Here is a 25,028-nt window from a genome sequence, read left to right as displayed (position 1 = left end):
TGCAATCCCCACCATCCATCGTAGGCACTCCTAATGTAAGTCCTAATTACGTAGGTGGTACTACTGAGTAGGTATATAAGTGAGCAGGTAACCTTATCATGGCAAAGCAAACGCTTAGGTTTGGTCCTGATACCCCTCCGAGCCAGTAATTCCTATTCAATTGAACATGCTCTGAACTTCTTCCCCGCCCCTGACTCGACTCCCGGCCATGATTCTGTCTCCGGGGTCAACGGCAACGATCTCGTTAAATGTCTGTAGTCTGTCCTCCGTACGCACCAAGTGGGATCGGATCAATCAATGGTCACTGACGACGTACGTCTGAGTGCGACTGCGACTGCGACTCCATACAGGTACATGGGCCACGCAGCGCTGGCCCAGCCACAACCAATCATCGGGCCAGGATCTGCGTCCGTGGCCTTGTCTCAAACGCTGAATACCTGGCTCGGCTACGGAGCCCAAAGTGGCTGAACCGGTAGATCCCTTTTCCTTGGGTAATTCCAGCATCGATGCCCACTTGCCCGCCGTACTACGCACGCCGTGTGCCCGCCCGCTGTGTCAGACAAAGTGACGCAGGCGACAAAGAGGCAGCGACGGTGTAGGTACCGACTTTGATACACAGTTGCCCATCCCCCGGTTGGCTTCGTACCGAGCCGGTACGGAGGTACTTAAGTAATGGGCCTCCATCTATCGCGGCCCCAAGGATTGTTTCAGGACCGGGATCTTGTTTGTCATGAGCTTAGAAGCTAAAAGGTTACATTCCATTGACCACAAAGATAGAGTTTGTTGCTTTTAATTGTTCCTTTGACCAGCTCCCTTCAAATACTAGGCACAATGCCTGCGGCCTCGAGAGCGCTTTTCAAATCGTCGTTCTATGCTCTTTCTTTCCGGCCCTTTCCCCTGATCGCAGTGGACGGACGGGGTTGCTCTGGCCAGACATCTGCTATTATTTGCAATTCCTTTGCGGCGGTGGCGCCATACCGTAAGCATACTGGCGAGGACTCCCTACCAGATCGGAGTTTGTACTGTGTATTTTGTCCTAGACCGATTCTTACCAAATACGTGACTCCCGGCGTCGGCTTGCCCACTGGGGGCGGGAGTGTATGAGGTGGTGCTGTGGCCTCCTCGGACGTAACTACCGAAGTTGCGAGCTCCGGGCGATGATAAAAAAGCGAGAAAGCATTCAATATAAACACTGGAATATCAGAAACATGACGGAACTCCAGTCTCGCAAGACATATTTTGTAGCAAGCAAGTAGCTTAAGTAGGTACTGCTACCTCCATGGTACCTCCCGCAGTATCCAAACTCTGCCGGGTCAGGAACAAGTCAAGCAATGGGAATAATACTCCGTACAGTGACGCGTATGGACCCGATGGTGGTGAGTCCACTAGACCCAAACCGGGCAACAGCGGCCCACAGCGAAGCGGGTAAGCCGGATTTTTATTTTTATTTTTAATTCTTTTTATTTTATTTTATTTTATTTTTTTTTAACTTGCTTGCTTGCTTTTTCCCCATACTCCATACAGCATGAGTACCGAGTACCGTACCTCGCACCTTTCTTCCATTACCCATTTCACCAGGACCGGGGTGAGTAATATTCATTATTCTGCTGCTTCCTGCGACTGCTGCAACTGCTGCAGCACGCCCCGCGGAGTACGTACGTAGGTAGTCTCATCCATCCATACATACCGGACCTGACCTGAGAATTGAAATTTCCAGGTGCAGGTTTCTAGAACGGTTACTGGCCGCGCTGGTGGGACATCGGGACTGGGCCCGGCCTGGTTCCATTCTGGTACTTACTCTTACTTACTGCTCTTACTTCCCACTCCGGCTCCCACTGCAGGCTTCCTGTTGTCTCGTAAGTCTGAACTCTCCCCATTCACCCGACCATCCATCTCCCTCTCGCCTGCTCGACCGACGCCTGAGGAGACGCTGCTCCTCCAACCTCGACCGTCTCTTTCTTCCCCTCCTGTCCTTCTTTCGTCTCTCGTTCAACCTCAACCTCCTGCGCCTTCGTTCGCCTTTGCCCCCTGTATCTCGCTCGCCCCGGTAGCAGGCCATTCGCTCCCCCTCCCCTGTTCTTGGTCGGAGGTGAACATGCCGGATACCCTCTGATCCTACCGGCGCCGTGTTGATCCCGTAACCCTCCTCCAATGTCTGGTTGGGCGTCCCCTCGCAGTTGAGAACGCCCCTTTATTGATCCGGTCACTTCCAATTCCGACAGTGAATAATCTGTCCATCTAATCCTCTGGTACGTACCAATTTCGGAGTCGACGGGCGGTGTCGCTGAGGTCCGTGGCTGATCGGCATCAGCTACCCTTCTGAGTTCAGAACGATCTTCTGCGGGACATCTACCTGAATACCGGGCATTATAGCTCTCGCTACTCATATTTCGTTGGCACGGGCCTGACGGATGAATCGTTCGACTTGGGACTTATAGACCTGGGATTTTTTTCGACACATTCAATCCGACTGACTGATAGTCAACAACCGAATCTTCAGTGGTGGAGCTCAGTCACCTTTCGACTCCAGCCATCTAAACCGAGTGGGGAGGTCATTGATTTTTGACGTCGCCATAAAGCAACGCACGCCTATCTGCATCTGCTGGAGTACGACGACCTCGCACAGCAAACAACCGAGTTCGAAACATCCGCTATTGCCCACACGATTGCTGGTGTTATTTTCGCCGTTATGCGTGCCGGCGTCTATCTTCCACCGCTGCTGGGTGTGGTCGCCTTGCTTGCCTGGCCGGTTTCTGTCGCATCCTCCCTTACCTACTGTTCTTCGGCAAATACAGGGTCTTCCCAAGCTGCAAGTATGTGATGGTGATGTATGCCCCGGGTGCTGTCACTAACTTCATGCAGACGAAAGTACCTTCCAGTCCAACGGCTTATGCGAAGATCATTGCAGCACCTATGCATTCGGAATTCTACAGGGGTACGATTGCTGGTGCTCGAACATCGCCCCCAACTCAGCGACCAATGTAAACACATCCGATTGCAGCCAGGACTGTCCCGGCTATCCCGATGATAGCTGTGGAAGTACTTCGAAGGGCCTCTATGGATATGTGGCGATCGTTGGCCAGCAACCCTCAGGAACAGCGACCGTGTCAACAACGTCGACTTCTTCAACCTCGGTCAGTAGAGTCCTTTCCTAGATCTGGATGTCAATTTCAAGCCTCCGCTTCGTGATGCACACCGTCGACATATCGAGTCTCAAACGTGAAAGACCGGATCGTTGCCAGTACGTTGTTACTCGCACGGATGGTCTTGCACGAGGAGGGAGGTTGTTGATGGTGTTGCGATGGCTATCCATGCCACAAATACTTCGGCTATTGAAGTGTGCACGGACCTGTTAATATGGAGCATTTACATATTTTGTCTTGCCATATCTGACTCTTCTTAGACGTCGTCCACGGAAACCTCTGCAACTACCACCGATGCTACCACTACGGGAAAAACCGTTGCAGTGGAAACGGACTCGGGTGTGGTGAAGACAGTGACCGTTGCCAACTCGCAGACAACCGCAACATCTGCATCGGCCGACAAAGTTTCATCCAAACAGAGTAGCTCGGGTATGAGTTCGGGAACGATTGCTGGCGTTGTGGTAGGCTCTGTTGGTGGTGCCCTCGCGATCATCGCCCTGATTTTCGTGTTTTTCTTCGCAAGACGCAAGACGCGTGCGAGCAGCCCTGATCCAAGTGTACAGAACATCTTACTGGATGGAAGGCAAAGCAAAGGCTCACAGATGAGTTTCATGAAGGGAATGTTTTCCGACAACCATAGCCATACCTTGTCTGCCGGGTCGTCGATAGCCGCCAACCGCATGCCGACGTTTACGGACAACCGCATGAAAACCGATACCGTCCTCTTCGCAAATGGTCGTCGAGACAGCGATGCATCGCTTCAAGACAACGAAGATTATTCTCGGCCTGTTTTGCGGGTCAGTGCCACCCCTCTTCCCTCGTGTTCCGCATGCTAACCCTCACGGCAGCTCACGAACCCCGATGATTAATTGCGGGGCCTTGGCGGAAGCCAATCTCCTTGCGTTTTGCATTTGAATCTCCTATGTCTTCTCAATTTGCGTGTTTCGGCGAAAACAGCGGTGTTATGATACCCATTTGTCACATAATCCTTGACTTCATTTTCATTCGACTACAGGAGAGACGATGGACTCGACCGACCCACCCCGCCAACCCTGACCCTGACCGTCGTCTTGTCTACGCGTCACACCGGGTACGAGGCGGGGAAAGCGAAAAGAAACTCCAACGACTACCACCATCCGCCCTTGCAAGGTGGAATTACCACACTTCACACACCCCACGTCATCCCCTTGACGTCGCTTCACCCGGTTCCATTGGCCTTTCCTGTCCGTCGACATTCGTGTATATTGAAGCACGGGGACCTGTGCTACAAGCTGAAGTACATACTCTAATGGATCCTCAGAATCCTTACCCTCACTCGTTTTTTCTTTTTCTGTTCTACCCAATCCTCTCATCATTCCGTCCGTTTTTTCTTTGCTGTGCTTTTATTAGTGTCAAGGTTACATGGAGCGTCATTTTGAAATTTGCATGGATTGCATTGAAAGATCGGTTGGTGGGATGCTGCTGTCACGGGAGAATCACCCAGCATGTAATCTTATTAATGATGGAGCCAGCTGTTCTGATAGTTAGAGATGCAATAGTTGATGTGTTGAGATGGGCTTAAAATACTCGAAAGAATAAGATCAGCCTCAAAAAAGCTTTTTTTTTTTCCCGCTCAGAACATCATTCATCTATTCCCTTTGTCAGCCCAGCCCAAGTATAATCTCAACGCACTGATCTTGCAGATTGAAATCCAGCTCAGCTCAACTCAACCCAACTCAACTCAGTGTAGCACTGCATCATCCATGCAACCAACCTGTTCTTGAACCTGAACCCCCCCCCCCCACACAAAGTCACAAACAGATGCCGATGACGCACCGCCGCACCTCGAACCCGATCGATGACTGCTGTGCCAATCAAACGCATACATATTTTTTTTTGCCACTCCCGCGAAAACCCACTTTGAGAAAGGGTAGGTGGGTGGGTGGGTGTTGGTTCCTGCGGCAGGCATGGAACTACTTTACTTACTTTATCTCGGCGGGTACCTGCATTGTTTATTTTGTCATCCCCATCCACCCATCCCATCCACTTCATCCATGTATTTGCCACCGTTTCAGGTTTTCGGATGGGGTCGGGGGGGGGAGGGGGGGGGTTGAAACGTGGTTGATGGGCGCGCGAACCGGACTTGGTAGTAACATTGATTTGATTAGGGACTAAGGGGTCTGTTTACCGGGTTCCGGGTTCCAACTTCCAGCTTCCAAGTTCTTTTCGTTTGAATTTTGAAGGATTACTATGTGGTGGGTGGGTAGGGTAGATACTATGTATATACGAGGGTAAGGTGTGTGATTGTGGTGTTGTGGGGTGGAGGAAAGGGTGATGGTTGTATGGAGTACGGAGTACCTACCAGGTATATACTGACTACGTACTATGTACTAGATGCAGGGAGTAAGTAGGGCGGGGTGGGGGGGGGGGGTGTGTGTGTGGTATTGCATGGGTGGTGATAGGGTTGGCTGCTTATTGGGATTGGGATTGAGATTCGGGCTGGATGGCTGGCTTGGCCACATTCTGCTTGCTGTGTGTGTGTGTGTGTGTGTGTGTGTGTGTGCATGTGTGCATAATGGGTTGGTTGGGTTGGGTTGAAATTCTGCTACGGAGTACTTATGTAGGTTTGTGGGCGGATAGATGCCGTGGTGGTTACTTTGAGATGGGCTTGTATGTTTTGGTGCTGATGGACTTGGTATGCCAGTTCAATTAAGGGTTTATTTTTTGTTAGGAAGAGAGTTGATTGATTGGTGATCGTCTTGCAGGATATGCAGTCTGTCTTGTTTATTTTGTCTATTCTCTGCAATAGGTGGTGTCTTGCTTTTTTGGATGACCCCTGTAGCGAGTGGATGTGCGTAGGGAAACTGCTGGAGATACGAAGGATGTTAAGGTAGGGTAGGGGGGTCTTGAGGGCTTCTTGGGCGGGTCACCATTGCTTCGAGATGTACTCCGTATCTTTGGGGAATGGAGAAATATTGTACAGGAAGTGCGGTGGACCTTTCTTTTACATTGTTAGCATGTATTGTCCGGCTGACTGGCTGGGTATATGGGTAGTTAGTTGGAATTGCCAGAGCAGGCGTATGCCGATAAGCTGATGTCTGGTCGCTGGCAGATATTGGATGTGAGAGAGTAATTATACAAACTGACTGATAGTTGTCAATTCCCAAGACTCGAGCCGGTGGCACATGACCTCCCCTCGGCGGGATAGTTTTGCCCTTCTGGGCAATGCGGTCGGTCACCTTCCCCTTTCCCCTTCGGTCAGGTCGGTCCAGCACTCCTTTCTGCCTCACCTGCTTGCCTGCATGCAGAACAAAGCGTCGCGGGCAGTTCTTCGTTCTTGTATAACGATCTGGCCTGCGAGTACACTTGAGTTGGTATAGCAGAGGTTACATCACGGCGGATGTTCCCCGTCTTCTTGAACGTCATCGACCCAGTAGCCTCCAAAGAACCGTCGCACAAGACAATCGCATCGGTGAGACACTGCGCTGTCCAGGCAGGTCTTGAACGTAACTGGGCTGGCGAATCAACCCTGCGTCTGCCCTGAGCCTGAGTCGGTAATCATCGCTGCCAGGCCAGACCATATCTCCTTCATGCCGGCCTTATCTTTTTATCTGCGTCTCCGCACCAAACAGAGTAAAAGCAGTCGAAGCTCTGCTACCTCTCAGAAGAAAGACGTTCGATCCAGCAGGCGGGCAGGTCGGAAAATCCGACCTGCTCCCTACTACTGTCGTGCTGTTGCGTCCCAAAATGGCCTTCCATTGCCGTAGGTGGCTAAGGCCCTTGGTTGCTTTCTGATCTATTAATGCAATGCCCTCTCCCCGCGATGGCTATGATACCAATTTACTTACCATCCACTTAATCTTTAACCTGCTGCTTTATTCGACCCCCTGATACAATTTAGGAGGACTCCTTCTCATCCTGTCAGCCCTTCAATGTGCTACAATTCATGATGGATGCACTGAATAATCAGGCCAGCCTATTGCTGGCTGGCCTGTTCCTGGTCGCGCTCACAGGACTCTACCTTGCTGTGCGAGGAAGCTCTTTTATGAGCCGCTTTTGCGACCACAAGGTCAAAATCTCAAATGGCAGGTTGCAGTCATGGTCGGCGTCTTCGGCGGAGAAGCCGTCCACTGCTTCTTCCCCACCTCCTTATGTGGATATCCTTCCACCACAACGTCGCCATACTCTTGCTTCGTTCCCGGATGTGCTTTCATACAAGGAGGTTAGTGAGAAGGAGGTCGGACAACACATGCTGCCCATGACAGCAGACTATAGAGAATGTACGGACGAGAAGTATACACCAACCGGGTTCTCTGCAGCAGAAGTCAGAGCCTTGGGGGATTTTCCAGACTATGCAGAGCTCAGCGGCGTGCCCTTACCCCAGCCATACCATGAGTTTGACATCGATAAGGCCCTGCCTCGACCGTATCGCCCATTTAGATGGTCGTACCACCAGACAATGTGTATGTTCTCTGCCCCTTATGCCCTTTCGTAACCGTTATCAATACGAATATCCGTCTCACTAATCACACAGCCCTGACGAAACTGGAAACCGATTGGTGGATCGAGCTCGAGAATACCTACCGGGAAAGAGTCGCACAGCGTAGGGAATTGTACGCCAAGCATGGCAGCGCAGTGCTTGGGTATCTACCTGGCTCAGAATTGGCCTGCAAGGAGCTTATGGAAATGGTGCTACAGTTCATCTGTGCCCGGTATCCGCAGTACTTCTTCCTGGAAGACAAGCGAATTCTACACAACAAGATCCTGGGCACGAAGCAGGATGTCAAGTCCAAGCATCCGCTGGAAATTCTGATCGACAACGTGCCTGAAGACTTTGGGATCATGCTGCGAGATGAGAAGACTGGGTATTACTTCCTACGCGCTGGTGTCATCTGTTCGTCCCTAGGATGGAACGTCGGGACCAAGATTGGCCTTCAATTACATCAGATCCATGAAACAATCCCCGACTATAAGGAGAAGATGCAATTCTCTATGGATCGGTAAGTTTCCAACAACGCGCCCATTTTTCGTTCACCTATATTCATATTCAAATTCTCTGTCTAGATTCTTCACCAAGATGCCGGTGGACAAGCCCATCCAGCGAGGGTCCTGGGGCATGGAAGTGGGCCAGCCTCTATACATGCCCCAAGGGGACCCTCATGAGACTCTTCGACTGTCCCAGGACCCTGCTCTCCGACTGGAAGATTGCAACCTGCGCGTCGATTGGCAAACTCTCCGACGTCTCCCCTTCTCCGCGGCTGTTGTGTTCAACTTCAAGGCCCTCTTCACGCCCGTGACAGAGTTTCGCGACGAACCCGGGGTGCCTGCATTGGCGGCCAAGGTCCTGAAGGAAGGCAAAAAGAATCTCATGGATTACAAGGGCACATGGCACGTGGAACACGTCGTGGTTCCGAACCTCGAGAAATGGGCGCAAGAGCAGGAGGATAAAGGGCTAGTCCCTAAGGGTTGGGAGGTGTCAACCTTGGATGACAGTCCTTGGTACAGTGGCTGGCAGGAGAAGTGGCATCGCCAACAGGGGTACTAATTGGTCTTTCCCGTACTTAGATTGCACATGATGATGGATGAGACTTGCACATATGTTGGGAGGCTAATTTGATTTCGTTTCGTTTCTTTCCTTTCTTCAATTCCTTTTGATTCCACTAGACCACACATTGGTGTCTATCTATATCATGCTCCCAGGGTATCTCAAAGTACATGCGAACCGTATTTCCAGTTATATGCCGTCGCCATTGCGTACCGATCAACAGTGTGTATGTATCTCCATAGCCGCGAATCCGCAGGGTAAACGACGTTTTCGTCTCCCACTGAATTTCGTCATCGCAAACTCCAGCTCGAGAGAGAGAGAGAGAGAGAGAGAGAGAGAGAGAGAGAGAGAGAGAGAGGCAGGATAAGCTCATGTCAGCCATGTGGCCCTGTCCTGTCCAGTTCATCAGACCCTTAAAACGCGTGCGGTGCCTGTTTCTCACGGACGCGCCCCAGCCAGCGCGAGATTCAGGGATGTATCCCGATCCATCCCGCTTGGAGTAAGCAATGAACGATCCCTGTCCCGTAGGATATAGTAGCTGGCTAGCTGGCTCGTTAGCTCGAAGGAGCTTGAGCTAACCAGCCAGCCAGCCAGCCAGCCAGCATCTGATCCGTTTCCTCTTCCTTTCCCACTGCCTCACTTTCACCCTCACCCCCAACCCGGAGGAAGAGAGAAAGAGAGAGAGACCAACCAAAAGCCATCAAATCAACACCATCTCAAACTCCTCTTCAATCCTCCCCATCCCCTCTCTCCCCTTCCTCATATCCCCCCTCCCCACCATCCTCATCACTCCTCTCCATCTCCTCCAGCTCCTCCTGCAAGGGACTCTCCCTCACCTCCAACAAATCCAGATCCTCCAGCAACTGCCTTGCCGGCAACTTCCACAAACTCGTCCCGCACACTCTCTCCTTCGTCAACAGCTCATCGACAAACTGATCCACGTACGTGAGCGTAAACGACTCCCGCATCCGCCTCTTCAGCTTCCGGTAATCCAGCAACAGCGGCTCCAGCGTCTTGTACACCTCCGCCGGCTCGAAGGTCAGTCGCACGTAGAACGCCGCCAGCGCCCGCAGGTATTTGAAGGAGCCGCGCGTTTTGACCACGTTGGCGTTGGGGTCTCGCTCTTCGTTGTCATCGGTGTGTGTATGTGTATGTGTATGTGTGGGCGTCTCCCCTTCCTCCTCATTGCCATTCCTATTGTGACCATCCTCGTCCTCATCCTCGTCGTCTGTAAAATTCAAATACTCCAAAATAACATCCCGGTCCGGACTAAGCTGCAGCAACTTGAACGCGAGACACAGAAACGGCGACGGTTTCTCAGCCACCCCGTACACGCCCCCGATGGAGGTCAATTCCACCGCCCGATCGCACAGTGTCGCGGCGTTCAGCCCGAAACATTGCTCTTTCCAGTAGTAGGAGTCGGTGATGCGGTCGCGCACCGGCTTTTCGAAGAGCGTGAGCGGGTTCACGCCGCGGACCAGCGGGCCGGTGTATCCCCGGTTGTCGAGGAAGGTGCTCGCGTCGGCGCGGTGGGAGGTGCTCGTCATGGTTGGGTGGGAGGGGAGAGGAGGTGAGGTGAGGTGAGGTGAGGTGAGGTGAGGTGGTTGGGTAGAGTGGTGGGTGATTATGATGGCATAGATGGATGGGATGGATTTGCAGGTCTGGAACTCTTGGCGGGCGATGGATGGGTGCCAAGAACCAAGATCCTTACTTTACTTGGAAGGGCTGCTTATCGATAGTCGCGCCGCCAACGGGCCGCGCGATCGACTGTGGCGTGTGGCAGCCTGAGACATCGGGCCTTGTTTGTGTAGAAGGAGAGAGACCCGGGGGGTCTCGTCTCGTCTCGGTGCCTTTCCATCGTGATGGTTGTCATCTATCTATCAGCTTTACACTGATGCGTTTTTTTCGCTTTGTTGTTGTCGCTGCCATACAACTCTTCCTGTCGAGGTCTGATCGTGATTACATACAATACATACATACATACATACACTTAGTGCAGGACTAAACAGTGCTGCCTGCGATCCTGTCTCCACCAGGCTACGTACGACGGCTATAGGCATACGCGGTCTAAGGGAACCGGTGCAAAGTACGGAAAGGAGTATGGTGCTTCTTACTTCCTCGACGGTGTCGGTGATCATATCCACGGGTGTTATTTGTACCTTCACGTTTCTGCTCTTCCTATCGGGGTACGTGCTGCAGCAGCAATCCGTCCGAAGCATCCAGCATGCCATCCGACCGCCTCCACCCCCGGACCCCGTGGTAGGGCATGGAATGCCTGGACCGTCATTCCACGGTGCTGAGCAGGAGCTTCTTCTGTCCAATGACGCGACCGATAAGCAACAGAAGAGGGATACTACCCATTCTCAATCCCCACAGCCAACGCCAGGCAACTTCGCATACCTCCAGCTGCTCTCCACTCCCGATCCCTCCAATATATGCTCCGCCATCCTTTTCTTTAAGCAGCTGGCAGCCAATGGCACGGCCGTCCAGGACCGCTTATTCATGTACCCGCGGGAATGGGACTTGATGCCGACCAAGGAGCTCACTGAGCCGGTGTCCACCGCCCTTTCGCTCCTGCGAGCGGCGAGTCTCGAGTACGGCATCTGGCTGCTCCCCATCGACATGACCCTGGCTACAGCGGAGGGCTATGCGCCCACGGATACAAAGCTGCTGCGACTGGGACAGATCCAATTCATGCAGTATGACAGTGTCCTGTATGTCCAGACGCCCGGGCTGCTGCTCGACACGGGGAAGCTGGATGCCATGCTTTATTCTCGTCCGTTGCCATTGAGGCACGACAAGAACCGGCCCGATTCGTTCAACAATGAGGCCTGGATTCCAATGCCTCTGCGACCAGAGAGGGACGCGGTCCTCCCTCCCGTGTATCTGATCACGGTTAACAGCGTGGAGAATGGCCATATCGAGGCTCGTGGCCATATTCCGAACACGGCTCTTCCGGGATTTGGAAGCTTAGTCACAGGGCCCGGAGGCGTGCTTTCGCAGGAGGCAGAGGAGTTTTCTCCAGATGAACAGCCGGGATATGTATACTTTGAACAGGATGAGGATGGCCATGTCCAATGGGCCCAGAACCCACTCTTCGGGCCCTGGCGAGTCGGACAAAATGAGGTATGCGAGGGTCTTGATTTGGATGATGCGATGCACGACAGATAGGATTTGTAAAGTCCTTTCCTTTTCTTGTATCTGATATGGGGCGTTTGGTCGGCTTGTTTATTGGGCGTTTGCATGATAACCTTGATGACCCACGAGGGCTGGCTGGTGTCATTGCGGGTCCTGACAGGAGTCGGGGGTACATGGAATGGTGGTGATGATGATGACGACCTTGATAATATCTGTTTGTGTATTTATGATGTATGAAGATATGAAGCCATGGTGTAAATGAAATATGTATTGTACCGCTTCGAGCCGAGGAACGAATCTCCAAAACACCTCCATTGGTATTAGTACATGGTTTCATATATATGATTCGTGTAGTGCCTCAGGAAGGGCAAAGGTTCAGGTCATCCAGTCGTCAATCATGTCGCGACATGACACCATCACTCTATCATTAAAAATACTAATTCTGTTGTTAATGAATCAATCAAGAGTCTATAAGCAAACGAAACCAACACACCTCAAATGCAAGACACCAGACACACAGGAGGGTACCAGACAGGAGGATCACCGATGAACACCGATTTCGTACCCCAACAGCACTTCGGTGGTGTTACCTTCCCAGCCCCTGTTACCGCTTGTGGAGACCATGTAACGACACGCCTGGTCAATATATAGTTGAGATACAGTGCCGGTCCGATGTCCCGGGATGATTAGGAAAGGCACCGTTGAGTGACGAGTAACTTGCTCGTGCTTGAGGTCATACAGTCGAAGGATGTCATGAGATGCGCTGAGAATCGACTAGTTAGCTTGATTTCATAGGTCAAATAAAACAGAGCAAAAGGAGATAGCAAGCCCGTACCAAACAATATGTCGGCCATTGGGCATCGCCTTAAGTGCCGTAACTGGTCCACTTCCTTGTGGGAATTTGAACGTCCGGTCTGGGTTTCGAAGGCCCTTGTGAAGACTATACTCCTCCACAGTACCGTTGCGGCGTCCTGCATAGATGTAGTTGCCGTCCGGAGACCAGCAGGCATTCATGCACCACGGAGGGGAGTTTTGAGAGGTAATGCGTGCAACGGCCTCCTGTTGCCTTCTATCCCAAACTCGAATCGTACCGTCAATAGAGGCCGCAAGGAAAATATTATCTGTTGTGGATGCGGATTCGGACTGCGTTGGAAGGGCACTATCCTGAGCCCGAGCTGAATGTTCCAATTCTTCAGCATGCGGCAGTCCATTTACCATCGGCTGAGAAGTGCCGTTAGCCATTTCCACCTCGGTAGAACTTAAATGCTGAGCCGTGTTTGCATTGGTTTCTGGGGCTGTCGTGACTCCAGGATCCCCTGGAGCAGGAGCCTCTGAAACCCCGTTTTGGCTTGGCTCAGGCTCAGGCTCGCCAGGGGCGTCAGCATCCGGCAGGACTCCGTTTGTGAGCGCTTTGCCAAACTCGTCGTCATCGTCAATGCCGAACGCATTACCCGAAGCGCCCGCATCTTCGCCGCCGTTCCCATTCTCGTCGCCAAACAATGAGTCGGCGCCACCGAAGAGCGAATCCGCCGGCGACCCAGCCTGTGGATTGGATCCAGTGCCGTTTTCTCCATCATGCGTAGTATCCATGAAATTAAAACTATCGTTGCCAGTCGACTGGTAATTGGATGAATAGGTGCCATTTGGCTGCTGGAACTCAGCGGTATCTTGGGGAACCGGCAGACTGGACTCCGGGCGTATCTCGATTGCAGATATTTGCCCAGCACTACCGCCAAATGCGCGTCTGGTCTGCCCTGTATTTAAATCCCAATCGAACACTCGTTTATCCCAGCTTCCAGAAAGCAGGGAGTTTTCGTCCGAAGTCAAGTTCAACACCGAGACCGCAGAAGTGTGCTGTTGTAGAAGAGCAATCTCTTTGCCTTCATCGTGACGAACCGACTGCAATCGTATGCTGCCAGATTCCAGTCCGGATAGCAGCCACAGTCCCTCGCTATGACTGGCTAGAGAATACACCGGTGATATCGCGTTGCCGTCCATGTTCTCCCAGTATGTCATCAGCACACCCGCCTTGATAACACTATCCACAAAGGGATGCCTTTGTGCCACAGTGAGCATCAACTTGCTGTTGATCGAATCCACCCAATTGAACTTCCGGACATATCCATCTGAACCACCACTGAAGACCCATCTCATATCCGCGGTTGCCGTTACTGCATTGATCGAGGTGCTGTGAGGGGCGGCCGTGGTGGGGACAATGTCGAACGTTGAGGCTGTTAGACACTCCGAGCGAACGCTGGGATGGAATGCAGACAACGGATCGGATACGGCGTTTGCAACGGTTGAAGAGGTCATTTCGACATCAGGATTCGGTTGAGCTGCGACTCCGGCGCTTTCGGATGCGTGGCTGACATTGGACTGACTCTCAGCATCCTGATCGGCATCAGCGTCGACATCGGGTTCGTTGTCGTTACCGCCATCATCTGCATCCCTAAGCGCATCGTCCATTTCATTGTCTGAGCTTCCGTCTTGAGAGCCTATCGCAATGGCAATCATTTAGTATCTTCGCGGTCATCGGGGGATGGACAACGGAGCCCACCTGCAAGATCGCGATCATCGTCATCTTCTCCGATAGAAGCCATTGTTCCGGTTGAAAGGTTGAGATATTTACCACCCAGATACCCGGCCCGTTGTCGCAGGAGGAAGGGAGGGTATCGGCGATTGAGAAGCGCGTCAGTCTTAAGGAATGATTGGCAAGCTCGAGGTTGGAGGGCGCATGACTTGGGCTCTCGCACAGCTGCTTTGAAAGGGAGCGCAGTCTCGTAAGCTATAGGGAGGAAGGACAGTAGGCAGGGAATTGCTCCCAGACTTTGGGGGAAGTTGTAATCTTGGTCGTATGCCCGCCATGGCTCTTTCCTTTCCCCGATTCGATCACGTTCCGCGCCCGCCTTTGCCTGAGGCAGACAATGTCTCCAAAAGGTTAGCGCAGCTCCGCATCTTCCGTCACTGTCGAGAAGTCACTGAAGAAACAACATCATGGACTCAACTCAAGGGAATGGCATGGCAGTCAATGGAGGTGGCCTCGGATAGCCGGAGCTAATATGCTGTGCTGTAACAGGACTTAGTCTGGGTTTCGTCTTCGAGGAACAAATTCTTGAAGAACATCGCGAATTATGCTCACCAGAATTCTGGCAGAGGAGCAATCAATGTCCCTCCTGCCCCCAAAATCTTCCTCCCTCAACTTCTTGCGGTCTCTTGCTTATGTATGATCCACAACCCTTGAGAAAGGTCTAAGAATAGTTTCTTAGCATCACAATTCCAGGAGTGTCACTGCATAACCCGGGTGGAAATTACCTAGGCTATGAGTGTCGCACAGAGTTTAACTATCGACTCGTTTGTTTGTAGCAACGCCGGGCAGTGGTATAGCAACCCATTATTGGAGGAAGAAGAAGAAAATATGCCACTGCCTACTGTCTTGAACTTTATACCTGCCAGCAGTGCTTCGATCGAGCCTAAGGCTGGAAAATATCAAGTATTATTACCAGACAGGATACAGCAGGTATTGACCTGCCTGTCTGCCCATTGTATGTGACTCCCAATATGGCAGGAGGGACCTACAGTGAATGACACACCCTCTTTTTCAAACCGTCAATGAGCCCTCACTTTTCCTTTCCTTTCCTTCCCTTTTCAACTTTCTCTCCAACTTCCTTTCCTCTTTCCTCATAAAACCATCCTCCTAAGACTCTCAACATCATAATCGGTTTACCACCTTTCTTTCCCCTTCATCCTGCAATAATTGGCGTGGTTGAAGCTCATGTCGCCCCACTCACTCACTTATCTTGATGAACTTTCTTAAATAATCATCTTTTGCCAATATGAATCGAGAAGGCACAACTGATTTCATCCATCCTGAGTTACTTTCACGGCTGAGCGCGGTCCACCTGGAGAAGCCTGTCCTCGTCAATAAAGATATAAAGGCGTATTTAGTTCGAAACTATCCTGAAGGCTCGGAGAGATGGCTTCTAAAGCCGGAGGTTCCACCTCCAGCAGAGATCATGGGCGCTTATGACTTTGATGATGCTGATGACGATGAGAAGTATGTCGACTTGAGACCGAACCAGATTGTTGGGCCTTGGGAATCGAAAGAAGCGTACTTGAAGGCTCACTATGAACTTTTAAGAGAGGACTCTATAGCTCCTCTACGAGACGCTGTGGCATACGTCAGAGAAGACCCCCAGATGATGGACAACAACGTAGCTTCCATCTATGATAAGGTAACTTGTCTTTCCAACAAGAAGCTTTCTCTCAGGCCAACTCTCTGACCACTTCACTATCCTTAGGTCTACATTACTGGAATCACCTTTGCACAGAGAGGCCTCGGATTCCGGATCCAGTTCTCTACCAGTCGAGCGGGGAAAAGTATCGCGTGGGAATACTCGAAGCGTTTGATAAGCGGCTCCGTGGTTGCGCTCAGTCCGGCCGATGATGTGTTCAAGAGTAAATGCGTCATTGCTATTGTTGCAGCCAGGCCACTGGAGACTGTTACCCAGTATCCATCGGAGATTGATATCTTCTTTACCAGACCCGAAGACGTTGATTTTGACCCCCAGAAGGAATGGATCATGGTGGAGGCGAAAGATGGCTATTATGAATCTGCAAGACACACAATGACAGCTCTACAAAAAATGAGCCAGGAGCAGTGAGTAAATACTTTAAGATGTTCCTTGGAAGTGAAATTCTAATTGCTCCTGTAGGTTTCCACTTTCTGAGCACATTTGCCTGCTCAACCCAAACGTTCAGGCTCCGGACTATGTGAAAGAGCATCCTATTGTCGATATACAGTCAGCGATTGATGGAACCAGCCAAGAAGGCAAAGTCAATATTCTTGAGGACTGGCCTCATTTACCAACTGCAGACCTGGACCACACTCAATGGGATGCCCTTCGAGAAATGCTCACCAAACAGCTCTCTGTTATTCAAGGTCCTCCGGGAACTGGTAAGACATACGTGTCCGTTCTTGCCTTGAAAATCTTGCTCTCCAATATGAAACCTGGCGATCCTCCTATAATCATTGCATCCCAGACAAACCATGCTTTAGACCAGATTCTGAGACTTGTCTCCACCTTTGAGAGGAGCTATATCAGATTGGGTTCAAGAAGCAGCGATCCTGAAATTAAGAGGCGCACTCTCTATTCTGTCAGGCAGAGTGGATCCACGGTCCCTGTTCATGGGAGCGTGCTAGGTAGTGCTCGAAAAGATTACAAGAACTTGTCGCGAGGAATCTTCGAACTTCTGCAGCCTTTCAGTGCAGACAACGCCGACGTACCTCTGCCAGCATTTCTTTTCGTCAAGTATGGCTTGATGACGGAGACCCAATACGACTCTCTCATAAAGGGGGCCAAAGGCTGGGTTCGCGCATCCGATGCAGAGGATACCGACCCCTTAGTAGCCTGGTTGGGGGAAGAACTGATCCCTTTCGAAGTGGGATACGCGGCAGAGAATTTTGGGTTTGCAGAGGACGATATTGACCTGGAGTACGAACAGCTCAAGGAATTGGAGGCTGAACAAGGTATCGAAGAAGACGACTATGAAATTCTTAAAGGGCAGTTTGTCGGTATTCGAGACGGCTTTTGTGGTCGTAGTGCCTCCTATTCCGAGACGTCGGCCTTAGAATATCTCAAACACACAGATTTATGGAAGATCAAAAGGGAAGCCCGCGGGTCTGTTTACGATGTTCTTCGGAAGCAATTGAAGCTGAAGATTATGGGAAAGTTACGGAGCTTGATGGCTTGCTACTTCAAGAACTGTGAGAGCCTACAAATAGGCAAATGGGAGAGAGACTACCATATCCTCGGAAACGCGAAGGTGATTGGTATGACTGCTACAGGGCTTAGCAAATACAGAGGTCTTATATCGAGCCTCCAGCCGCGAATCGTCCTCATCGAAGAGGCAGCCGAGGCGATTGAGGCACCATTGACTGCTGCATGTTTCAATTCCCTTCAGCATATGATACTCGTGGGGGATCACCAACAACTCAAAGGACATTGCACGGTCCAGGAACTTGAAAGCGCACCCTTCAACCTGGGCGTATCGATGTTTGAACGACTTGTCAAAAATGGAATTCGTTTTGTAACGCTAAAGAGACAGAGACGGATGGCACCGGAGATCCGCCAGCTGCTAGAGCCGATATACGGCACATTACAGGATCACCAGTCGGTTTGTAACCGTCCTAAGGTGGCGGGCATGGGGAATCTTTGTTCTTATTTCTTCCATCATCACTGGCCAGAGAGCAGAGACAGTCTGGCATCTAAGTTTAACGAGACAGAAGCGGAGATGATTGCAAGATTTTTTGTTTACTTGGTGCAAAGTGGCAACCCCGTCCAGGACATAACGATACTAACATTCTACAATGGGCAGAGGAAGAGAATCTTGTCGGCTTTGAAACAACAGCCATATATTCAAGGGAATTATGTAAAGGTTGTTACCGTGGACTCGTATCAGGGAGAGGAGAACGAGATCGTCATCCTTTCACTTGTACGAAGCGGAGGGGGACATATTGGCTTCCTTTCCATCGAGAACAGAGTCTGCGTGGCACTATCGCGAGCAAGGCGCGGGTTTTACATGTTTGGAAACGCCACGGCACTTGTCAATGGCAATCTGCTCTGGCAGAAAGTTTTGACGACACTGGAGAGTAGCAAACCGCGGCGCCTGAGAGACGTGATTCCAGTGACATGTGCAAAGCACAAGAGGTGGACTCCGATCAAAGGTTTGCAGTATTTCATTGAGATACTTGTAAAGATAAGTATGCTAATGAGAAGTCAAGGTCCCCCCGACTGGGAAAAAATCAATGGAGGATGTGATCTGCCCTGCGATGAAGCATTAGATTGTGGTCATCCCTGTCCCATTCTCTGCCACAGGTATGCCAGATAATAACCGAGAGACTCGGATGAAAAGACTAATAGCAAAGTAGGTTTTCCCATGACCAGGTGCGATGCGATAACACTTGTGGGCGTCGGATGGCTTGCAATCACATCTGCGAGACACCTTGCGCCACAAGCCATACCTGTTCATGCAAGTGTGATCTGGGCCAACGTCTCGAAAATGAGGGATTGGTGATAGGTACCATGTTGGAAAGGCCAGATCCCTATACGGAAGCGGTCAAGCAGTACCAGGAATTTGCAAGTGGAGGCGCTCAAGAGCATGACGCTTTCATGCTGAGAAAAGCCCAAGCCATAGATGCAACGCAAGCCCTGCCAGCAGGACCCGGTATGATTGATGATCTTCTGCTCGATTATCAACCCAATGGAAGACCGGAACGGCCCGAGGGTCGAGAGAAGGCGGCGACCTCCACCCGGGCTTCTGTGCCGCAGGGGAATCTTCTGGACGACTGATGGCGGAATGATGGCTACTTAGGATGCGGAAAACCGGGAGACTGTTTTTCTTTTTGCTTTTTCTTTCTCTTTTTTTTTTTTTTTCTTTCCGGGTGGAATATTTCTTAGTCTGGCGCCCGATCTAGTTAGGGCAGCAGGTAATATCAAATTGAAAGAACAGAACATGGCGATGATGTCAAAAGTCGGGTTGAAAGGTGATTGGTCCGGAGATTCCAAGGAGGCGCTCGCACCAAGGCCGCGCCCCCGCATTCCCAGTTCTAAGGGTAGATAGCAATTCTTCGAGCTTCTCGACACTTCTTTGCTCCTCCCGTCCCGTTTTGTCTCGTCGACTCCGGTGAGTCTGGCCGGGTCCACAGGTTGTGCGCTAAGTATCTATGGGTATGGGAGGGCACACGTGACCTGGCGGGGGTCACCCGTGCAACCTTGTTCGCAAAGTCGCCCTGTGCATGGTGCTGTGAGAGGTGAAAAGCGAAGGGCGACGAATGGACTTCCTGGGAACGAAACGCTCCCGGAGGTGAGTATAAACTCGGAGGGCACCGGAACGTGGACCCGCCCATGAGTCTCACAGTGAAGGACGATGCCTGAAGCGGTTACCTCGCCGGTATTCACTCCGCTGCTGCTGCTGGCTGGTCCGGCATCCCGCCAATCGCGGCTGGGGGTCTCCCGCCAGGTACCTCCCTTCCCTGTCTGGGGGCCTGCGGGCCCAGGTACCTCAGAAGTACCTCCTGCTGTCAAGGCCTGAGACGGTCCTAGAAGGTACTAGGGCGGCCTAGAGAGGCAGTCGATTTTGTCCCTCTCCTTTCTCTCGGTCCTCGGTCCTCTTTCCTGTCCTCTGTCCTATCCTCTGTCCTGTCCTCTGTCCTCTGTCCTCTGTCCACTCGCAGTCGGGACTGCGCGGAGGTCCCTTAACACTAGTGGCCGTTCATTATGCAGCTTCCCTCCCTTTGTTTAGCTGTCATACCCCATTACTAAAGATATATTATTCTCTTTCCTCGGCACCTCCGACCCCATCCTTCCCTTCTCCGCTCATCCCCCTCCCCCCTCGATCAGCCAACAGGATGGCATATTTCTCTCGCGCTCAGATCCTCGGGACCACGTTCGAAACCACCAGCCGGCAAGTCGTGGTTCCGCATCCACTCTTGACGTCGAACCCGCAGCTAAAGTTCTAAGCTAGATATGCGGACCTCCAGCCTGTCGGCCTCGGAGCCTTTGGGCTAGTTTGGTACCGCCCCCCCCCTCCGTTCATGCTAACATGATCAAGCAGGCTAACCGCATCAGCTCCGCACATGACTCGATTACTCGCCAAGCGGTGGCTATCAAGAAGATGATGAAGCCGTTCGCCAATTCCACCATCGCGAAGCGTACCTACCGAGAGGTCAAGCTGCTCAAACACTTGCACCACGAGAATGTCCGTACCCATATGCTTCCGTGAGACCCGTCGGATTCTAACATAGGGCAGCTCATTGGTCTGAGTGATATCTTTATCTCGCCTTCAGAGGACATGTACGTGGGATCGCGGTTGTCGATAGTCATGAGCTCCATGCCCGGATACTGATGCGGGGACTTAGATATCTGGTGACGGAACTTCTGGGGACCGATCTGCATCGTATTCTTACTGCAACACCCCTCGAGGGCAAGTTCGTGCAGTATTTTGCATATCAACTTCTGGTAAGCCTGCTGGGTAATGCGCCATCCGAAAATTCTAACAGCCACAGCGAGGCTTGAAATACATTCACTCGGCAGGCGTGATTCACCGCGATCTCAAGCCGAGTAACATCTTGATCAACGAAAACTGCGATTTGAAAATCTGCGACTTTGGCCTCGCCCGACTTCAGGAGCCACAGATGACAGGCTATGTGTCTACCAGATACTACAGAGCACCGGAGATCATGCTGACATGGCAAAAGTACGGAGTGGAAGCGGACATCTGGAGTGCAGGTTGCATCATCGCCGAGATGCTCCGTGGAAAGCCTCTGTTTCCAGGGAAAGATCATATTAATCAATTCTTTTTGATCACAGAGGCTCTCGGAAACCCTCCTGACGAGGTAGTCGAGAGAATCTCCACCAAGACTGTAAGGTGATAAGTCTCCGCTTTTAGCTCAACTCTCACCAAGTTTCTAGACCCTGCAGCTCGTGCAGTCATTGGGGAAACGGGAGCCAGTTGTTTGGAAATCCCTGTTTCCGGGTGTTGATGATGATGGTAACTACGTCTCTTCGGGAGAGGAAATACAAACGTTGGTTTATGTTACTAATGGCTGAACCCCATGCAGCTATTGATCTCCTTGGGAAGATGCTCATAATTGACCCCAACAAACGGATTTCCGCTGCAGACGCTCTAATGCATCCTTATATGGCGATGTATCACGACCCCAACGATGAACCGATAGCCGACCAAAAGTTCGACTGGTCCTTCAGTGAAGCCGAGCACCCTACAGACGAGTGGAAAATCATGATGTGCGTTCTGCCCTCTCAGCCATCATTTTTATTGGCTGACCACAATACTAGCTACTCTGAGGTTGTGGATTTCCATGATATTGGACCTGTAGGACAACCTATCGTTGATACCGCCAATCCAGCTGTGCAAGCTGAACTGCCTATTATGGGAGGTGGTGATCTGCTGAATACTCCAGAAACACAGGAATTGCTCAACAAGTCGATGGAAGCTCTTGACCAGGACATTCTCCAATACCTGCAGATCTAACCCCAACAGGTTACTTGAATTTGTCAGAGAGGTGCAGGCTCGAGAGATATTTTCATTTCGTCGCCCACAAGAGTCCCCAAGGGCCTGACATCATATCACATGTTTCCGCCGGTTCTTTTGTCAAATGAGACTTCGGGGACCTGTCCGTTGGCATTGTGGGGAACTCTCCTATGTGCCCCTTACCTATGCCCAGCCACAAGAGTCACCCAAACAGCGCAAGTTAGTAATGCACGCCCATGACCCAACGGCCCATTTCTGCTTTTACACAGTTTCCAGCCTCTCATAATTTTTATCTCTCCCCCCTACCATCCTTCTCAACAGTTCTACATAGGGTTCAGCCACATGAACCTACTCGCTTACAAAGGACCAGACATATAACACCCATCTTCCCTCCCCTCAAACCATTGAACTCCCACATATCTCCTACACTATCTGCTACAGACGACCGAACAAAATGAAAAGCACCTTCACCGTCGTTACCGCCCTCCTCCTGACCCACGTCCGGGCCCTTCCTAACCAGTCACCCACCCCAACCCCCGCCTGGCAGATATCCCTTTACCAAAACTCAAAATGCACTGGTGAAACGACATTCTTCTTTGGAAACGGCACACTCCCCTGCCACGATGCGATTCTCAACGGTGGGGCCCTGGGGTATATCGTCGAGATAAACAATGGGTCAACTTGCTCGGTGCGGCTTTCTGGTGATATCGGATGCAACAGTACTATTGGAGTTGTGGAGGCTGGGGCCCTAGTGGTTGTCGGGCTCCAGTTGCGCAGGGACAAAATGGAACGAACGTGCAGATTCAACGGTTTTCTGTTCTGTGTTGAACTTTTATGATTTTATCGTTATCATATCGATGCGTGCTGAGCCCTTTGAGAAGGTTATTATTGCGTTTTGCTTTCACAATATGGTGCTTATTTCCCTCTCATGTCTTGAAATGATTTTTTATGAATAACGAATACACATTATGCTTTTTACCTACTCATTCTCCATCCGATAAACACCAAGCAATCAATTAATCAAGAAACATCTATCTATCTAATTCGACCCACTATTATCCGCACAGGAAAACACCCCATCCACCTCCCCACTGCTATACGCCTCCATAATCTGCACAAGAACTCCATACGTCCCCCCAACCATCATGAAAACCCCCAATCCAATCATCAAAACATGCAACCCAAACACCAGCCTCCTCATCACACCCACCCCGGCCCCCCAATAATGCCCATGACTATACACCCACAACCAAGCCGGGAAACTGATCGCCAGGGGCGCAAAACACAAGCTCCCCACCAACGCCAACACGTACGTGAAGATTGGAATCGCACACGCCAAGATAAACGACACGGCCGCCAACCCGAATACGCACGCTAGCCAGGTACCCCAGTGGACGGGCGTGTTCGCCTGCAGATGTCGCGAGTGTCGCAGGATCCGCACGAAGAGGTACTTCGCGGCGACGTGCACGTAGAGAGACCCGCTGACGATTAGCCCGGGGAGGGCGATGCCGTAGGCGATGCGTTTGACGGTTGGGCCGGCGCTGCCGAGCGCGGGGGACGCGATCCATTGACCGCACCAGCGGTAGATCACTAGGCTGAAGGCGAGGTAGGAGGCCGTCACGAAGGAGAGGCAGAGGTACACGGCTTTCGGGTAGTCTGTGGGTTTGCGCATCTCGGAGATTACGGGCAGGAAGGCGGACGTGGCTGCGCTGGAGACGAAGATCGTCGCGCTCGCGGTGATCCCTGCTGCGAAGGTTGGGTGGCCGATCGCGTGGTAGCCTAGTGTGTAGGGCCCGGTTTGGGGGGCGATGGCGGGGCGGGTGCGGGTTGTTACGCCGATTCTGAGGATGGGGTGGGTTAGGGATGCTTGGGATGGTTGGTTGTGAGGGGAGGTGGGAGGAAGGGGGATGAGATGGGATGGGATGGGACGTACACGACGATGAATACCGCGGCCAAGATACTGAAGAACCCGACCCAGGTGAGCCAGCCAATGTGGGAGAATTTGCGGACGCTTGCGCATCCGGCGATGACCACGGTAGAAGTCAGTGACCACCATACGGTGCATGTGGCGTGCAGCGACAGGGCGTTGAAGGCTGCCGAGACGCCGATTATCCCGGACGAGGCGGTGATCACGTAGGTCACGATGAACATGAAGCCGACGAGTTCGCGGAAGATGGGCCCGCCTGTGAGCTGGGCCATGTCGGCGACGGAGTGGCATTGGGGGTGGAGAGTGCGGAAGTTGCCCAGAACTATGGCGCCGTAGGCGTTCAACGCGCACCAGCCTACTAGGTTGATGGCACCGGGGAAGGCTCCCAGGTCGTACATGACTGAGGGGATGGAGAGGATGCCGGTTGCGAATAGCACTGGGTTGGTGTTTTGTTAGGGTTCTGTGTGGGTTGGATATTGGGGCGGGGGCGGGGGGTATTGTGCGTACTCTTGAGGAAGATTGCTGAAGCCCGGATCCAGCTGACGGTGCGGAAGTCCACCTGCCCCTCTCCTTGTTTGAAGACTTCGTGGACATCTTCGCCTGACTTGAGGTCTGTGGAGGTTGCAATTCCGATATCTTCGCTTGGTCCCTCGGCTGGGGAGACCTTAAGGTCTTTGGCCTCGTTGGGACACGACGACATGGTGGATGTAGGGGAGTGTAGTGGGTGTGGGAGGATGGGAACTGCCTCCCCGGCCGGTGGGAGAGTCTCACATTTTTATGAGGGCTACATCATCGACTGCAGCAGTATGCAAGGGTAAGAGACATGCAAAGTGATAAGATCTGCATCAAGTAATCCAAGTGACAGGTCTGATGAGGTTGGAAGATGTTGGTGATAAGATCGCGGAAAGATATCTATCTCTGTTGGAGGGCGATTTGGGGTATATCAGTTGGAGTAGACGGCATCCTGCACTATCGGCCATGCAGACTGATAGTATTTGGAGTAGCTGGAGAGTGCTTTGCGATAAGCCAGGGGCGGCAGGGGAGCTTGTGCGGTTATAGGTGCAGGTTGCCAGGTGATACTGATAGGGAGAGGGTTGTACACTGTAAGTATAGTGGCTGGTGGGGACTGGCGGATACTCGATATGCCCCGACCCAATCACCCCCGCCCTTAACGCTGGCCCGAGGCCGCAGCGATCACTGCCTGGCAGTTGGAGTCGCTCTCTTGCCTACTCCAACGCCGATAAGG

The 25,028-nt window shown here is 51.8% G+C and overlaps 11 protein-coding genes across 11 annotated transcripts; 7 read left to right on the top strand and 4 right to left on the bottom strand.

The window, feature by feature from the left end:
- Positions 1–1,735: 1,735 nt before the first annotated feature.
- On the bottom strand, positions 1,736–2,538 carry BO70DRAFT_79826 (uncharacterized protein). The gene has a single exon (XM_025548729.1). It carries the CDS (start codon positions 2,385–2,387, stop codon positions 1,878–1,880), a length of 510 nt encoding a protein of 169 aa, XP_025403284.1. The 5' UTR covers positions 2,388–2,538; the 3' UTR covers positions 1,736–1,877.
- Positions 2,539–2,689: 151 nt separating this feature from the next.
- BO70DRAFT_368065 (WSC domain-containing protein) lies at positions 2,690–4,012 on the top strand (the record flags this gene model as incomplete). The annotated part of the gene is made up of 4 exons (XM_025544602.1): positions 2,690–2,813; positions 2,863–3,134; positions 3,404–3,940; positions 3,992–4,012. 4 exons carry the CDS (start codon positions 2,690–2,692, stop codon positions 4,010–4,012), a joined length of 954 nt encoding a protein of 317 aa, XP_025403283.1.
- Positions 3,958–4,825, top strand: BO70DRAFT_79813 (uncharacterized protein). Its single transcript, XM_025548728.1, has one exon. It carries the CDS (start codon positions 4,066–4,068, stop codon positions 4,702–4,704), a length of 639 nt encoding a protein of 212 aa, XP_025403282.1. The 5' UTR covers positions 3,958–4,065; the 3' UTR covers positions 4,705–4,825.
- A 2,246-nt stretch (positions 4,826–7,071) lies between these two features.
- Positions 7,072–8,667, top strand: BO70DRAFT_283457 (heme-dependent oxidative N-demethylase family protein; the record flags this gene model as incomplete). The annotated part of the gene is made up of 3 exons (XM_025539092.1): positions 7,072–7,585; positions 7,657–8,122; positions 8,187–8,667. The coding sequence occupies 3 exons, from the start codon at positions 7,072–7,074 to the stop codon at positions 8,665–8,667; spliced, it is 1,461 nt and encodes a 486-aa protein (XP_025403281.1).
- A 728-nt stretch (positions 8,668–9,395) lies between these two features.
- On the bottom strand, positions 9,396–10,296 carry BO70DRAFT_328867 (PRP38 family protein; the record flags this gene model as incomplete). The annotated part of the gene is made up of 2 exons (XM_025540753.1): positions 9,872–10,296; positions 9,396–9,790 (listed from the first exon to the last, which is right to left on the bottom strand). The coding sequence occupies exons 1-2, from the start codon at positions 10,212–10,214 to the stop codon at positions 9,396–9,398; spliced, it is 738 nt and encodes a 245-aa protein (XP_025403280.1). The 5' UTR covers positions 10,215–10,296.
- A 236-nt stretch (positions 10,297–10,532) lies between these two features.
- Positions 10,533–12,077, top strand: BO70DRAFT_358295 (uncharacterized protein). Its single transcript, XM_025542258.1, has one exon. The coding sequence runs from the start codon at positions 10,768–10,770 to the stop codon at positions 11,836–11,838; it is 1,071 nt and encodes a 356-aa protein (XP_025403279.1). The 5' UTR covers positions 10,533–10,767; the 3' UTR covers positions 11,839–12,077.
- A 66-nt stretch (positions 12,078–12,143) lies between these two features.
- On the bottom strand, positions 12,144–14,628 carry BO70DRAFT_358293 (WD40 repeat domain-containing protein). Its single transcript, XM_025542257.1, has 4 exons — positions 14,363–14,628; positions 12,641–14,300; positions 12,299–12,568; positions 12,144–12,241 (listed from the first exon to the last, which is right to left on the bottom strand). Exons 1-3 carry the CDS (start codon positions 14,403–14,405, stop codon positions 12,346–12,348), a joined length of 1,926 nt encoding a protein of 641 aa, XP_025403278.1. The 5' UTR covers positions 14,406–14,628; the 3' UTR covers positions 12,144–12,241; positions 12,299–12,345.
- A 1,010-nt stretch (positions 14,629–15,638) lies between these two features.
- On the top strand, positions 15,639–19,154 carry BO70DRAFT_425775 (putative DEAD box helicase involved in nonsense mediated decay; the record flags this gene model as incomplete). The annotated part of the gene is made up of 6 exons (XM_025547714.1): positions 15,639–16,037; positions 16,104–16,462; positions 16,518–17,979; positions 18,181–18,529; positions 18,587–18,680; positions 18,734–19,154. The coding sequence occupies 6 exons, from the start codon at positions 15,639–15,641 to the stop codon at positions 19,152–19,154; spliced, it is 3,084 nt and encodes a 1,027-aa protein (XP_025403277.1).
- Positions 19,155–20,212: 1,058 nt separating this feature from the next.
- Positions 20,213–22,071, top strand: mpkC (mitogen-activated protein kinase mpkC; the record flags this gene model as incomplete). The annotated part of the gene is made up of 9 exons (XM_025547250.1): positions 20,213–20,298; positions 20,329–20,376; positions 20,433–20,562; positions 20,614–20,657; positions 20,723–20,822; positions 20,870–21,226; positions 21,276–21,354; positions 21,425–21,608; positions 21,660–22,071. 9 exons carry the CDS (start codon positions 20,213–20,215, stop codon positions 21,853–21,855), a joined length of 1,224 nt encoding a protein of 407 aa, XP_025403276.1. The 3' UTR covers positions 21,856–22,071.
- On the top strand, positions 22,072–22,837 carry BO70DRAFT_79605 (uncharacterized protein). The gene has a single exon (XM_025548727.1). It carries the CDS (start codon positions 22,310–22,312, stop codon positions 22,691–22,693), a length of 384 nt encoding a protein of 127 aa, XP_025403275.1. The 5' UTR covers positions 22,072–22,309; the 3' UTR covers positions 22,694–22,837.
- A 57-nt stretch (positions 22,838–22,894) lies between these two features.
- BO70DRAFT_425772 (putative neutral amino acid permease) lies at positions 22,895–24,482 on the bottom strand (the record flags this gene model as incomplete). The annotated part of the gene is made up of 3 exons (XM_025547713.1): positions 22,895–23,696; positions 23,789–24,218; positions 24,290–24,482. 3 exons carry the CDS (start codon positions 24,480–24,482, stop codon positions 22,895–22,897), a joined length of 1,425 nt encoding a protein of 474 aa, XP_025403274.1.
- Between the last annotated feature and the right edge of the window lie 546 nt (positions 24,483–25,028).

Source organism: Aspergillus heteromorphus (assembly GCF_003184545.1).
Source record: "Aspergillus heteromorphus CBS 117.55 chromosome Unknown BO70scaffold_2, whole genome shotgun sequence".
In the NCBI taxonomy this organism is placed as follows: Eukaryota; Fungi; Ascomycota; class Eurotiomycetes; order Eurotiales; family Aspergillaceae; genus Aspergillus; species Aspergillus heteromorphus.
This window is presented reverse-complemented; position numbering and strand designations above follow the sequence as displayed.

Excerpts from the sequence above, each read along its gene's own strand:
- BO70DRAFT_79605 (XM_025548727.1), top strand. The coding sequence starts at position 22,310 with ATGAAAAGCACCTTCACCGTCGTTACCGCCCTCCTCCTGACCCACGTC.
- BO70DRAFT_79826 (XM_025548729.1), bottom strand. The coding sequence starts at position 2,387 with ATGAGTAGCGAGAGCTATAATGCCCGGTATTCAGGTAGATGTCCCGCA.
- BO70DRAFT_79813 (XM_025548728.1), top strand. The coding sequence starts at position 4,066 with ATGTCTTCTCAATTTGCGTGTTTCGGCGAAAACAGCGGTGTTATGATA.
- BO70DRAFT_358293 (XM_025542257.1), bottom strand. The coding sequence starts at position 14,405 with ATGGCTTCTATCGGAGAAGATGACGATGATCGCGATCTTGCAG. Across the intron at positions 14,301-14,362 it reads CGATGATCGCGATCTTGCAG|GCTCTCAAGACGGAAGCTCA; the intron begins GTGGGCTCCGTT and ends CCATTGCGATAG. Across the intron at positions 12,569-12,640 it reads AATGGCCGACATATTGTTTG|CGCATCTCATGACATCCTTC; the intron begins GTACGGGCTTGC and ends GTCGATTCTCAG.
- BO70DRAFT_358295 (XM_025542258.1), top strand. The coding sequence starts at position 10,768 with ATGGTGCTTCTTACTTCCTCGACGGTGTCGGTGATCATATCCACGGGT.